At 44.6% G+C, this 14,351-nt stretch overlaps 1 protein-coding gene across 4 annotated transcripts in view; it reads left to right on the top strand.

Annotated features, from left to right (window-relative positions):
* The window catches only part of CBY2 (chibby family member 2), a 12,933-nt gene extending 6,373 nt beyond the window's left edge, over positions 1 to 6,560 (top strand). For 2 of the 4 annotated variants that reach the window (XM_037741124.1, XM_037741126.1), the window contains 2 exons: positions 5,141 to 5,544; positions 5,587 to 6,560. In XM_037741124.1, coding sequence (XP_037597052.1) covers positions 5,141 to 5,544; positions 5,587 to 6,373 — 1,191 coding nt within the window. In that variant the 3' untranslated portion in view covers positions 6,374 to 6,560. Of the gene's footprint in view, positions 1 to 5,140 lie in introns of all 4 variants that reach the window. The other 2 variants (XM_037741127.1, XM_037741125.1) reach the window with 1 other exon arrangement.
* Positions 6,561 to 14,351: the final 7,791 nt, after the last annotated feature.

Raw genomic sequence — 14,351 nt, 5'->3', positions numbered from 1 at the left:
TCTCCCTCTTGTCATCCAGACTGGAGTGCAATGACGCAATCCTGGCTTACTGCAACCTCCACCTCCTGGGTTCAAGTGATTCTCCTGCCTCAACCTCTGAGCAGCTGGGATTACAGGGGCCTACCACCATGCCCAGATTTTTTTTGTTTTGTTTTGTTTTGTTTTAGTAGAGATGGGGTTTCACCATGTTAGCCAGGCTGCTGTCAAACTCCTGACCTCAAAGGATCCACCCGCCTCAGCCTCCCAAAGTGCTGAGATTACAGGCATGAGCCACCGCACCCGGCTGCAGCTCTTTATAAACAAAGAAAATATTCCAAGTCTCCGATTATTTCTGAACAACAAACCCTCTGAGAGAAGTAGGGCAGATGTTGGTGAGGTTGTTATAGATGGTGTGCAGGCTGTGCACTGCAGTAACAGCGAATAGCGCCTTCTAGAGTTGGGCATTTCAAAAATATATGGGTTGGCCCTAATTCATGTTAACATCCACGTTTTCTAGAAACGAAGGCACAGAAATGAAATGACTTTGTAAAGGTTATGCACTCATATAGTGCAGAGGCAGAGCTCTATTCAGATGTTGTCATTTCTAGTCCCCTGCTCCCCACACCTTGCTGTCTGCCTTAATGCTTTCTGCATTTTGACTTCTCTCATTTGCACCAAGAAATAGTTCATGCTATTCACTGTTTCTTCAAATCAACTGGAAATTCCCTGAGGGCTGGGTCTGTGAGCTTGGCACACAGTAGATGCCACATTATTTGATTCACTGACATAAATGTAAGAGAAAATTGGTGCAGTCGCATCCCAAGTGCGTATATGATTAAGGTGAATAATTTTCATAAGGCCAAGAAAGAGCTTTCCTTTGAGGATTAAATCCAGCCAGCTCTGATCAGAATCAGAGAAATACCAGAGGAAAAAAAAAGTTTGTTTGCGGTCAGTGATTTCCTAAAGTTCAATTATGATCCTTGTCGTATCTAAAAATGCCTATATATTTAATGTAGGTATGTTTTCCCATTACTCATTAAAATAAATATATGACTACTGAAAAATTTTAAATGTTTCCATGTTGTAAGAAACTAAGTCATGAGGCAGCACTGGACTTGACTACTTTCTTGGTCCTATCTGGGAATAGGAGGAAAGATAAGAGGACTCAGTCGGAGGAGAATTTGGTTTCCTGTTGAGGAAGTAAAGGGGACTTATTAGTCCATCAACATTTCCTGGATGAGGTGCTGTGGGCATGGAACAAGAGAAGGCACAAAGTCTGCTTGGGAAGGGTTGGCCATTTAGGGTAGAGGACGAGATGCCAATGAGGTTGGTAAAAGAGGGCTGCCGGGGCCATAGTGGTGCCAATTTACAAATGCAAATCCCCTGGACAAGAGACAGGCCAAGAGAGCACTTAGGGATGATGACTCTTACCCTTCATTCTAGGGAACTGGAAACTAAGGTCAGAAAGTGAGTGGATATGAGCAAGGTCATCTGAATGTGTAAATAAGGACTAAGGCCCAAACATCCAGGTGGTCCGTGGCTAGGGAGCCACCACATGTTAAGGTTTTGTTTAGTGTATTTCTGTTGAGGAGACGGTAGAATGTTCCTTGGGTACCCAGTTTGGAATGTGGATGTGGAGCACAGGCAGCGGAATGCCATGAGTTAAAAGCCATCATGAATAAAACAGGGACAGGTAGAAAGCATCCGTGATTCCTCTTTGGACCCTTAGTTGGATCAAGAAGATTGTCCCTCTGGCTGAAAAACAATCATTAAAAAGAAATGAGAATTGGGGAAATTTGAACATGAACTCAGTATTTGCTGATGGATATTGAGGGATGATTGTTAAATTTTAAAGGGGTGATAATGGTATTGTGGACCTGTTAAATAGATACATATTTGTGTATTTGTGGATAAAATGACATAATGCCACTTTGCTTTAAGAGAACCTAGTGGTAGGGGAGTGGTTGTAGAATCAGGCTGAGGCCCGATGAGACAAGTGTGGCCTTGATTTGATAAGTGGTGAAGCTGAGTGATCGGTACATGGAAATTTATTAGACTATTCTCCTCTTTTTGTGTATATTTGGAATTTTCCATAATAAAAAGTTAAGGAAAAGATATCACGATCCCCAAAGTGCTGCAAGTCATTTGATAAATCCTTGGTGGTTTCCCATGTGTGTACTTCACACGTATAAGGTCAGGGAGCCAGCAGTGGGTTTGTGTCTTAGTGAAGGAACTAGTGCTGGTTATTTAGCTTCTCTGAGTTTCAGTTTCTCCATCTGTAAAATAAGAATAGTGATAACATCTTATATGTCAGGGTGGTGAGGATTAAATGAATTCAGCAGGTAGAATGCTCAGCTCAGGACCTAGCGTGAAATTGAGTCTCAATATTTGTTTCCTTCTTCCCCTTCCTTCTCAGGACTGGGATGTACATGTTGACTAAAACCACACTTTTCCATGTTGATAGCTTCTGGAGCCAAATCCTGCTGAGAGAAAGTACTGGTTCTAGTGCAAGTATGGAGAGGACCCCTTAAGATTCACTCTTTATTGGCTTTGACTAATCTTCCCAGAAATCCTGGATCTCAGGACCTTAAACCTACCAAGAAATGGTCTGGGTTATCTACAGTGAGATTCATTTTGATCACAGACAGCTACAGGAGCCAATGTGCTTTTCCAATTGAGAAATGTGAAAACCATGGAGGCTGAACTTCTTTAAAAGATTCCGATTGCAGAATGCCTTCACACCCTTGCTATCTAGAAGACTGAGCATATCCTTACAAAGTTAATGAAGTGTTTGTTACACAGTTAATGGCATAGAACGGCATCTTCTATTTATCTAGCTTTTTAAGTTTTAAAGAATTCTAACCAACTTTATATACCATGCAAATTGTATCTCTGTCTCTCTCTTTACACACACACACACACACACACACACACACACACAAAATATAGACAACCTGACTTGTTTTTTTATCTTCTCTATCTGTACAGTTGTGAAAATAACCTAAAACATAGGAATTGATATTTAGAGAGCATTTTGATATATTTGGATGAAATGCTTGTGATGTAGCTATCATGATCATGATGTTGATCTTTTTATTTAAATTCATTGCTGCAATCTTTGCCTCTTCTCCAGTATGTATTCCACTTGCTCACTTCTTTTTGAATACATCTTATAATTCTCGCATGAGTGAAATCTACTTTTCTTTATAATAATACCTTATGATTCTTTGGCACTTGGTGGTTTTAAAAAGATTTTTGCATGCATTATTTCATTTAATCCTCACAACAGTATTGTTAGCTAAATAGGGCACATATTATTTCCATTTTACAGGTACATTTCATTGACTTTTCAATGTTGGAAGGTGCCTTTGAGATCATGAAGCCCGACTCCCTCTTTTTTACTAGTGAAAAGTCTGGGTCTCAAAGAGGGTAAGAGAGCTTTCTGGTTTCAATGTGCCCATCAGTGACAAAACCAGGATGAGAATTCTTATGACTTTTCAGTCTTTAATGCTGGTGTCTTTAAGTCTTTAACCCTCAGCTAAGCAAATTGGGTATTCTACTTGACTTACAGCTGTCCTAACCACCTGCAGCCAGAATCACCTGAGGGGGCTGGTTAGAAATGCAGATACCTGGGCCATACCCCAATCTGAGTGAATCAGACTCACAATGGGAGGCTCAGAAATCTGCATGTAAAGCTCACTGGGGTTATTCTTCTGTAATGGAATGTGTGAGAGCTACCAGTTCACTGGAGTTAAGCTCTGTGGATCTGAATCCCATTTTATGCAGTGGTCTTGAGGTCCATGGCCACCATCGTGAATTCCTCAGGGTCCTTTGCTTACTTTATCACCACATGTTGAACGCTCATTGCTCAGTGATATGTCTGGGATGGTTTTCTTTCTTTCCAAAATTATTACTCAGACTCTGCTTTGAGTCTAGCATTGCATTAGAAGCTGGGGTGGATATTTAAGGGACTGCTAGCAGAAAAGACTCAAGGTGGCTAAGAATGAGAGATATGCTGAGATGGGCAAGAGAGAAGGCTGGGCTGACCAGTGGCACCTCCACCATTTTGGACACAGCAATTTGGGTGGCTGTTTGGATGATTCAAGCTGCCTCTCTGCTCATGCCAAGTGTGAGTATACACCTGTAGGTGGTGTCACTCGAGAGCAGTGTTTGTTCCTCCTTTAGGGTGACAGAATGTGCCAGAGGCCATGCTTAGTGCTTTTGTATATTACCTTTTTTAATCCTGAACATATCTATATGAGGCAAAGAGTAGATGAAGTTATCCCGATTTGAAATTGTGGAAATTAAAGCTCAAATAATTTGCCCAAATTCTTGTTAACTGGTAAGTAGTGAGGCCAAGACTCAAAATATTTGGTTGACTCTAACATCAATGCCGTTGACTTGCATAATATATAACTGTTTCTCATTATTCATGGATTCCATATTTGTGAATTTGCCTACTTGCTAAAATGTGTAACCACCAAATCAATACTTGTAGCACTTTTATGGTAATTCTCAGACATGCATAGAGAGGGGTAAATTTGAGTTGCGTGATGCTGAGTCCCCAGCCAAGGGACCTTTAGTTTCAGCTCTCATGCTGGAAGATAGTGTCCATTGTGCAGTCTATCTAGTGCCACGGTTTTTGCCGCCTTGTGCATTACGTTGGTGATGTTGCTGTTAAAATGGCTTCCGAGCCATTTCAAGTCAAGTGCTGTCTAGTATTGCCAAACAGAAGAAGGCTATGCCATGTCACATGGAGAAAACACATGTGTTAGAGAAGTTTTGTTCGGGCATGAGAGGCAGCGCTGCTGACGCGACTTGGATGTTAGTGAATCAACAATGCGCACTCAATGAGGTTATGTATTGCTTGGATAACAAAAAGGCGATCACAGGCTCAAAGGAATGTATTTCCCGTAGGAGCAATGGTTCTGTATTTGGTAATTCAGTGTTGGAGATGACTTCATAGAACAGGACTCTCTGGAATGACAAGGATCGGCCACATTTCCTTGTAAGGACTCCAAGAGGCAAAAGTGCCCACTGTGGGCAAGCCAGACGATCAGACGCAGCTTATTCCGGGATGTCTGGTCCCCTTAGTTTGTCAGCCAGCCCTGAGGGTGTCAGTTTCATCATTAACGCTGGGCTTTCCCGTTCTCTCCCGCAGAGGGGCGCAGCGGAGCCCTTCCTGAGGCTCCACAACTCGTACAGCCCCGCTGGCTGCGCGCGGCAGGCCGCCCTGCCCCGGCTGAGCCGCCGGGTGGCGAGCCAGCACTCCTACCCGCTGAACCGCTTCTCCTCCGTGCCCTTAGACCCCATGGAGCGCCCCATGTCCCAGGCCGACCTGGAGCTGGACTACAACCCGCCGCGGGTGCAGCTCAGCGATGAGATGTTCGTGTTCCAGGACGGGCGCTGGGTGAACGAGAACTGCCGCCTGCAGTCTCCCTGCTTCTCCCCCTCGGCCTCCTTCCACCACAAGCTGCACCACAAGAGGCTGGCCAAGGAGTGCGCGCTGCAGGAGGAGAACAAGTCTGTGCGGGAGGAGGCCAAGACCCTGCGCGAGGAGACCAGGCTGCTGCGCGAGGAGACCAGACTGCTCCGCGAGGAGACCAGGCTGCTCCTCAAGGAGAACAAGCTCCTGCAGGTCTTCTGGGAGGAGCACAAGGCCTTGCGGGGCCGGGAGGAGAGCCGGGCCCCCTCGCCACTGCTGCAGAAGGACAGCGCGTCTCCGGAGGGGGTGAAGAAGGACCACGCCGCCCTGCAGGGGCCCCACGGCAAGGAGGACAGCACCCTGCAGCTCCTCCGGGAGGAGAACCGCGCGCTGCAGCAGCTGCTGGAGCAGAGACAGACCTACTGGGCCCAGGCGGAGGACGCGGCCGCCCCCGCCGAGGAAAGCAAGCCCGCCCCCTCGCCCCACGAGGAGCCCCGCAGCCCCGGGCTGCTGCAGGACCAGGGCTCCTGCCTCTCCTCCCCCTTTGAGGAGTCCAAAGGGCCCCTGGCCGCGCAGGAGGACTCCAAGGCGATGCGCACCCTGCGGGAGATGGTCGGTAACCTGTCCGGGCCCTCCGGGGAGGAGGACGCCAAGGTGGGCCCGGGCCTGCCCGACGACTGCCAGCCCCTGCAGCTGCTGAGAGAGATGAGCCAGGCGCTGCAGGCCCTGCGCGAGGAGAACCGGCTCCTGCAGGAGGAGAACAGGGCCCTGCAAATGCTGCGGGAGGAGCGCCGGGGCTTCCTGGAGGAGAACAAGGCCCTGTGGGAGAACAACAAGCTGAAACTGCAGCAGAAGCTGGTCATCGACACCGTGACCGAGGTCACCGCGCGCATGGAGATGCTCATCGAGGAACTCTACGCCTTCATGCCGGCCAGGAGCAAGGACCCCAAGAAGCCCAGCAGGGTCTGAGGTCTCCACCGTGCCCCGGGACGCCGAGTGTGGGACACCGAACTCTAGGCGAAAGAGAATCCCCTGCCTTTCTTTGTGGTCCTCGCCTTCCCCCACCAGTTCGTGCCTATTGAAAAGCAGCGTTAGCAGCCTTCCTCGACTCAGAGTAGTAATAAAGATGTGAGGAGGCTGGGGCCAATTGACACCAGCATGTTGCCTAGCTTCTTTCTCTTTATTTTTTATAAAAAGTAGACGATATCTTAGAGCAGTTTTGGATTCACAGCTAAATTGAGCAGAAAGTACAGCGAGTTCGCAGACTCCCGCCCCACACAAATGCATAATCTCCTGCATTATGGTCATCCTCCAGGGTGGTACATTAGTGACAGTCTTTGAACCTACATTGACACATCATAATCATTCCAAAGTCTGTGAGTTTGCATTAGGGTTTGCTCCTGGTGTCGTACATTCTGTGAGTTTACAAATGTATGGTGACATGTAGGCACCGCTGCAGTACCACATAGAGTATTTTCACTCGGCTACAAATCCTCTGAGCTTCGCCTGTTCATCCCTCCCTCCCCCTCCAACCTCTGGTCACTATTGAACTTTTTTACTGTCTTCATAGTTTTGCTTTTTCCAGAATGTCATATAGTTGGAATTGTCAAATGTGGAGCCTTTTCAGGTTGTCTTCTTTCACTTGCATGTGCATTTAAGTTTTCTCCATGTCTTTTCATAGATTCATAGACAGCTCATTTCTTTTTAGCACTGCATAAAATTCCATTGTTTGGGTGGATCACAGTTTATCCTTTCATCTGCTGAAGAACATCTTGGTTGCTCTCAAGTTTTGACAATTATGAATCTGGCTTCTTCGCTCCTTTTTTCCTCTGGTCTCTTCTTTACCTCTGCCTCTATTGTTGTCTCTTTTTTTCTTTCAGTTCCTCCTTTTTCCTTTGCTTTTTCTTCCTCCTTTTCTTTCTCCTTTCTTGCTCTTTCATCATCTCCAATTTCTGAGGCTCTGGGGGCGGGGGTAGGTCGATTGGAGAAGAGGTCACCCTAAGCCCGGGCTTTTTAATTGTGCCAGTATTATTTGGGGCTGGATAAGCCTGGGGTGGGGACTGTCCTGTGCACCTCACAATGTTTACCAGCATCCCTGGCCTCTACTTACTAGATGCCAGTAACAGCCACCTGGCCCCTGCCCCCCAGCTGTGACAGCCAAGTATGTCTCCAGACATTGCTGAATGTCCCTGGGGGACAAAATTTCAACACTGCTGTAGGTTTCTCCAAGTACCATTGATTGAAACACAGGTCCTAGAAATATACTGAGAAAATTAAAGGGTTGCACAGGAGGAATGCTGCTAGAGTCTCTTCCGGCAGATTCATAATCGTACTCTGACTTAAAGGTCCTAACAAGTCCTACAGTGAAGTAATCTGCTTATCCTTGGTGAACCCTTAATTACCCAATTTTATTTGATCTTGAAATCTTTTTCTGTGTTTTCTCTGTTATTCACCCAGTTTGGGAAGGAGTGCTTGTGCTCTCCCCAACCCCAGGCTCACTTCCCTACCCTTGGATTCCCTCTATTTATGGTTCACACTTACTAGTTGGTTGCAAGAGATGGGGGTGGCCGGCTGTCAGGCTTACTGGGGGTAGTGCAGAGGCTCAAGATTTGTTGTTTCCGGCTTCAATTCCCATTTCAAAGTTGGACATACTTTAGAACCAAGAAGTTGAAAGCTACGCTTAGGTGACTATACAAGGGAGCTGGGCAGTGGTTCCCAAACTTTGCTGTATAGTGGAATCATGGAATCGCCTGAGGGTCTTTGACAAACACTGGCACCTGGACCCCACCTTGGACATTATGATTTACTTGATATTGACTGTGACTGGGCAGTGGCGCGTTTAAAAGCTCCGCAGGTGATTTCAATATGTAGCAATGTTTAGGAATCACGGTAGTAGGACCATTAAGCCTTCTGATTCTCAATATAATGTTTCATTCACTAGTAATGAAGATAAATGAGTATGTATATGTTAAGGAAGTTTATCCATTTTGCTGATGGGAGAACTGATCTTTGCATGGAGACAGACATGAGTTTGAGACTAGAATATTCTCACTCCTCATCCATTATTCATGCTGGCTAAATTTCTGAGACTTGAACAAGGCAAAGGCAGTCACCCCCACACACATAGATCCCTTTGCACCCCGCTTTTCACTTGATATGACCTCCAGTAATCCTCAGCCCTGTGAGGAAGGCAGTATCATTTATTCCACAACTATGGAAACAGGAACTCCAAGAGATTTTCAGAGGTTAGCCAGCTAGCAAAAGCCAAATGGGGACTTCAATGTAGACCAAATGACTGCCGATCTCAAATTCTTTCTATGAGATCAGATTGCCAAGTAACCCTGGTCTCTGAAAACTAAGTGTAAAAATGGTTTTGGGGCCAGGAGCGGTGGCCCACACCTGTAATCCCAACACTTTGGGACGCCAAGGTGGGAGGATTACTTGATTCCAGGAGTTTGGGACCAGCCTGGGCAACATGGCAAAACCCTGTCTCTACAAGAAAATACAAATATTAGCTGGGCACTGTGGCGTGTGCCTGTGGTCCCAGCTACTCAGGAGGCAGAGGCAGGAGGATCTCTTAAGCCAAGGAGGCTGTGGCTGTGATGAGATGAGATCACACCACCGCACTCCAGCCTAGGTGACAGAGTCTTGGGGAAAAAAAAAATGGTTTTGGCGTCTATTTCTCAGATTAGGAACTTGTCAAGTCTTACTCAAAATAGCATCAAATTCCAAAGAAGGGAGAACAAAATGACAGGGGTATTTCCTCTCATTGGCTACACACCTAATCTTCATACACGGGCAGAAGGTGGCCGATGTGTACACAAAGGCTAAATAGTTTATTCCCCTGTTGTCACCAAAATCTGAAAAATGGGAAGTTGTTGTTGATAGGCCTCTGGCCCTTTGCAGTTTTTTGCCCTCCTATATTTAGTAAATTCATCATTCAGGGCATCATGAAGTACCATACTTTGTTTAAGTCAGTATCATAACCCTGGAGTGTAGGGTTCTTTTTGTTTTTTGACGAAACCAAATTGATTTGTGTGATTCTAGACAACTAGAAGACAAAAGGCACACTCCCCGTGTTTGTGTTACAAATATTTAACTTGGATTAATGTATAGAACAGCAGTTGGATGTTTTCTCACAAGCTGACAGAACTCAGAGAACATAATACTATTTAACAATGTCAACTTAGGCAGAATCTAAATGGGTGAAAAATTAGCAAGATGAGCCATAAAATGTCATTTTTTATGGAGTGGGGGAGATTTACTTCAAAACAATGTTTCGTTGTGTAATGCAATCTGTCATAGATTAGCTAACAATCTAGCAGGATCTAACCTCCTGTAGAACAGAATGAACTTCCATTCTTCAAGAAGAGTATCCTTTAAACATCTATGTTCCTTTCTCAGCTTTTTCTTTGTCTGCCTCCTGGTCCAACCTTAAGCCCTTCTCTAGGGACCAAGGCTGTTTTCGCTAGCAGGGCAGGTCTTGGCTTCATTCTAAACACTCAACTTTTTCTATCTTCTTCCATTTGGCCCTTGACTTGTCTGGCTTTCTTGATTACTGGAATAAACCCTCCTGCTGAATTGGCTGAATGTTGTCGATAGGTCTATCTGGTACCGTAAGTCGAGGGTCAGGTCAAATAAAGAGAAACATTCGCAACCTAAAACAACTGGCTAGTGTGCAACAAAAATAAAATCCTAAGTCTCCCAGCCAACGGAATAGGTCTTCCTTTCTTGGCCAAAGGGACGGAGAGGAACCTGAAAAACTGAATTCCCAGCCACGATGGGAAGGGAAGTCAGATGTGCCTCGTGATACTGCCCCCTTTTGGAGTTTAGGCACAACTGACCAGCACCAACATTGAAATAGAGAGCACAAGACTGACAAAACAGACTCTGTGGCAATAAGATACCAAATTCCAACCTGACTCTTGCATAGCATCACGTGACAGCATACCCTGAAAGAAATAACAAGATTTTACCTGAAAATTTATTTCTTTGACATATTTTGAATTCGTCCTGGAAAACTGTCTCTTAGGGGTGGTGGGGAGGATTTGCATCCACAGAGAATCTTCATTGATGCAGCTAGGCCTTCCCTTTCTAAGTCTTTCCCAGATCTAGGAGAGATTAAATGATAACCTGACACCTTTAAGGTCTGAAAAGAGACATTTATCATCTATTCTTGCTGAAGTTGCTAGTGGAAGCTTCATCTACATAATCAAAGCCTTGGTCTTCACAACCCCTCCTTAACTCAAGCATTTATTTCTACTGATTTTGAGTCTTTAGACAAAGCATAACTTTTTCAGCCAGTTGCCAATCAGAAAATCTTTGAATCCACTCATGACCTGTAAACACGGCTCCCATCCCAGCTTTCATGCCACACCCCCCTTCCCAGGTGTATATGTGATGTATACCTTCTGCGTATTGATTTATGATATTACCTGTAATTTCTGTCTCCCTAAAATGCATAAAACCCAAATTAGCACTGACTGCCTTGGGCACACTTTCTCAGACCTCTAGAGACTGTTCTCCCGGCCGTGGTCACTCATATTGGCTCAGAATCAACCTCTTAAAATATTTTACAGAGTGTGGTTTTTCTGTTAACACTAGTCAATGGACTCTCCAGAATTTGTGTGTGTGGGGGAATTCCAATAGGGAATCATCTATGCAAGGATGGTCACCCCGAGCAGAGAGCGCCAACAGTAGGAGACAGAATCAAAACAAGTCTGAAGGAAATCCTGTTGGTTTCTGTATGCCTCAGATTCCATTCTTGAACCCTTCCCTTTCTGAGGAATTTCCATAGAATAGGGTGACCTTAATCTGCATATTGTCAGTGCTTGCTGGAGTCCAGTGTTAAGCTGGGCAGAGCAGGAAGCAGCTGAAATGAGGGTAAACTGACAAAATGTGTCTGATGGAGGAAGTCAGACCCCTAAGTCCTCCTTAGTCCTGTCAGCTTATTGTCCTCCGTATTGAATTTCTGATTCATCATGGGAAACATCTTTTACTGGCAGTCATGTCATTTTTAGAATATTCTGGATATACCAAGAACAGCTGCTGGGAATCAGCTTTCTTTCCATTCATAATACAGGGCCTGAGTTGGTCTCCCTGTCCTTTTGCAGCAGACAGAATGCTTGTGCTTAGAGTTGCCCACCCCCTTCCTCATTCACATGCTGGTCTTCTCCAATCTGAGCTCTTATCAGTTTCTCTGGGTAAATAGTTCTTTCCAGATTCCTTACCCTCTTTGTTCACTCAAACAATGGTCTTTTTAACTGAGAACAAAGTTAGGAGCAGGTGACAGATTATTTTTGATGCTGTCAGGACAAGTGGCGGTTTAATTTGTTAAATTTTCTTTCTAAGCTTGCCTTTATTCTTTGCAGATAGGGTGATTCCGAGCTCTTCATTGGAAATTCTCACTCAGTGGGAAAACTAAGTCCAAACCTTTTCCAGCAATTGGTCAGATGTCACTCAGGGATGCTGTGGGTTGGAGGAGAGTTTCCTGGTTGTTAGTTACTTTATGTGGCCTATGGTTTGATGGTTCTCACCTTTTTCCTCTCCTCCGATCAATTAATCACCAGATAACTGTTGATCCTCTCTCCTGTATAAACCTTGAACTCTTCTATTTCCAAAAGCTCAGTCCCAGTCTAGCCACTGTCGTCTGGGTGATTGCTGTAAATCTGAATTGATCTGTCTCCAGGGTTACTTCTAGCCCATTCTCCATGTTGCAATCACACTGTTTTTCTTAAATGTGTGAATGTAATCGTGTTATTTCCTTACTTAAAATTTCCCACTTTCCATTATCTTTAGAATAAAACAAAAGTTTATCATGGGTTTCTGTCTTAAGTGTAGATGCTACTTAATATTCTTCTGACCTCCTGAATTGTTATCGTATCAGTGCTTCTCAGGACCCCCACTGGGCTCCTTTACAAGTCAACATAACTTAACCAAATGTCATCCCTGTCTCATGGAAGTTACATCCAAAGAGGATAAAGATTCCTGCTCCTGGGAAGGGCAGGCAGAGCTTCGTGGGAGAGGTACTTGGCGAAGTGAAGAAGGATGGTGCCGTGGACTGAATTTTGTTCTCCCCAAATTCATGTTAACTCCTAACCCCCAATGTGATGGTATCTGGAGACGAGGTGTTTGGAAGATAATTCGATTTAGATGCGGTTATGAGAGAGGGGCCCTCACGATGGTATTAGAGTTTGCTCTCGATTTCTCCTGGCCATGTGGGGACACAGAAGGCAGGTGTCTGTGAACCAGAAAGGCCTTCACCAGAAACCAACCATACTGTCACTCTAATCTCAGACTTCCCAGCCTCCAAAACTGTGAGAAAATAAACTTTTGTTGTTTAAGCCACCCAGTTTATGGTATGTATATTGTTCCAGCAGCCATACCTAAGACAGATTGGGATACTTGACTTGCTAGATGGTTGTAATGAATCCACCCTGGACATGAGTGTGCTGCTGAGTGTCAAAAACTAATAACCTCTCACCCTGATCCTTACCTTTAGTAAAGATCACCTACTGAACAAGCTTGAACTGGCAGCAAGGACTCCAGGATCAGACTTCTAGAGATGGGTCTTAGCTCCACTGCTTACTATGTCACCTTGGGTAAGTCATTTAACCTTTCTGTGTCTGTTCATCAATCAAATGAAGAAAACAATAGTACCCTCTTGTATCATGTACCTGTTATTGCATTATAAACCCATTCCAAACTTGGTGGTTTGAAATAACCATTGGTTTTGCTCACGGTTCTGCAGTGTGGCAAATGAGGCTGGGCGCAACTGTGCTGTTCAGGTCTTGGCTGGGCTCCTTTGTGCACCTGTGATCAGCTGGCAGTTTGCTAGGTGGCTCTGCTTCTGGTGGTTGGCTGACAATTAGGACCCCTTGGTTCTGCTCCATGCAGTCTCTCATCCTCTTGCACATTACCTCAGGCCAGGTCTCAGGGCATGCGCAAGGGTCTAAGAGAGAAAGCAGCTGTGTGCAAGGCCTCTTGCCGCCTAGGCTTGGAACTGATTCATCCATACTTCTGCTGACCACATTCTATAGGTGAAAGCAACTCACCATGCCACCCCAATTCAACGGATGTGAAATACCTTTCGCCTATTAATGGCAGGAGCTGCAAAGGGCATGGATACAGACAGGGAAACAATTGATTGGGCCCATCAATGCACGTAATCTATCATACTGCCATCTAGATAGTTGTGAGACTGGAATGAGATGTATGGAAAATGCTTAGATCAGAGCCCAGTACACTGTGATTACTCAGTAAATGTTAGCTGTTATTATCATGATCATGCTTTTCTGTATATCTTCAAGAATATAGATAAAAATTACAGGAACTCATGGAAAATTGCCTCAGAGACTTTTAAGGATTTTTCAGTTTGTTAAAATAGAGTGATTTTTTTTGTGGTTCCTGGAAGAACTGTCTGGAGTCAGCCTCTGGGTTCCTCTTTACATACTTAAACACAGATTCCTTGTGAGGGTTGAATGAAAATATCTACAAAATTATTAGCTCAGTGCCTGGAATAATAAACATGAATAATGGTAGCTATGATTATTATTTTACTTCAACAGGGTCAATGCTTTGAAAGAGAATCTCCCTTTTACCCAGCTCCAATCCATTCCTAAAATGCATATTGGCTTAACAAGATGCCAAGAATGCAAATCTAACAGGCGAAATCAATGTACGAAGTAGAAGCAGAATAAAGCTTTCTGATGGAAATCTCTCATAAACACATAGGTGGCTGTAAGTTAGATAAGTAGATAAGATTGGTACAAAAATGATTGCAATTTTTGCCATTACTGTTTTAATGGCAAAACCCACAGTTATGCTTGCATCAACCTAATAGTAAAACGAGCCTCTACACCTTCATGATGCAGCTTCCACAGGTCAATCTTTGTTTATTTACCTAATTTTATTTGGTCAAGTTTTTTTTTGTTTTTTTTTTTTTTTT

Source organism: Cebus imitator, unplaced genomic scaffold (genome assembly GCF_001604975.1).
Source record: "Cebus imitator isolate Cc_AM_T3 unplaced genomic scaffold, Cebus_imitator-1.0 Scaffold94, whole genome shotgun sequence".
Lineage (NCBI taxonomy): Eukaryota > Metazoa > Chordata > Mammalia > Primates > Cebidae > Cebus > Cebus imitator.
The sequence above is the reverse complement of the archived record's forward strand: the minus strand, read 5'-3'. Positions and strand labels throughout refer to the sequence as shown.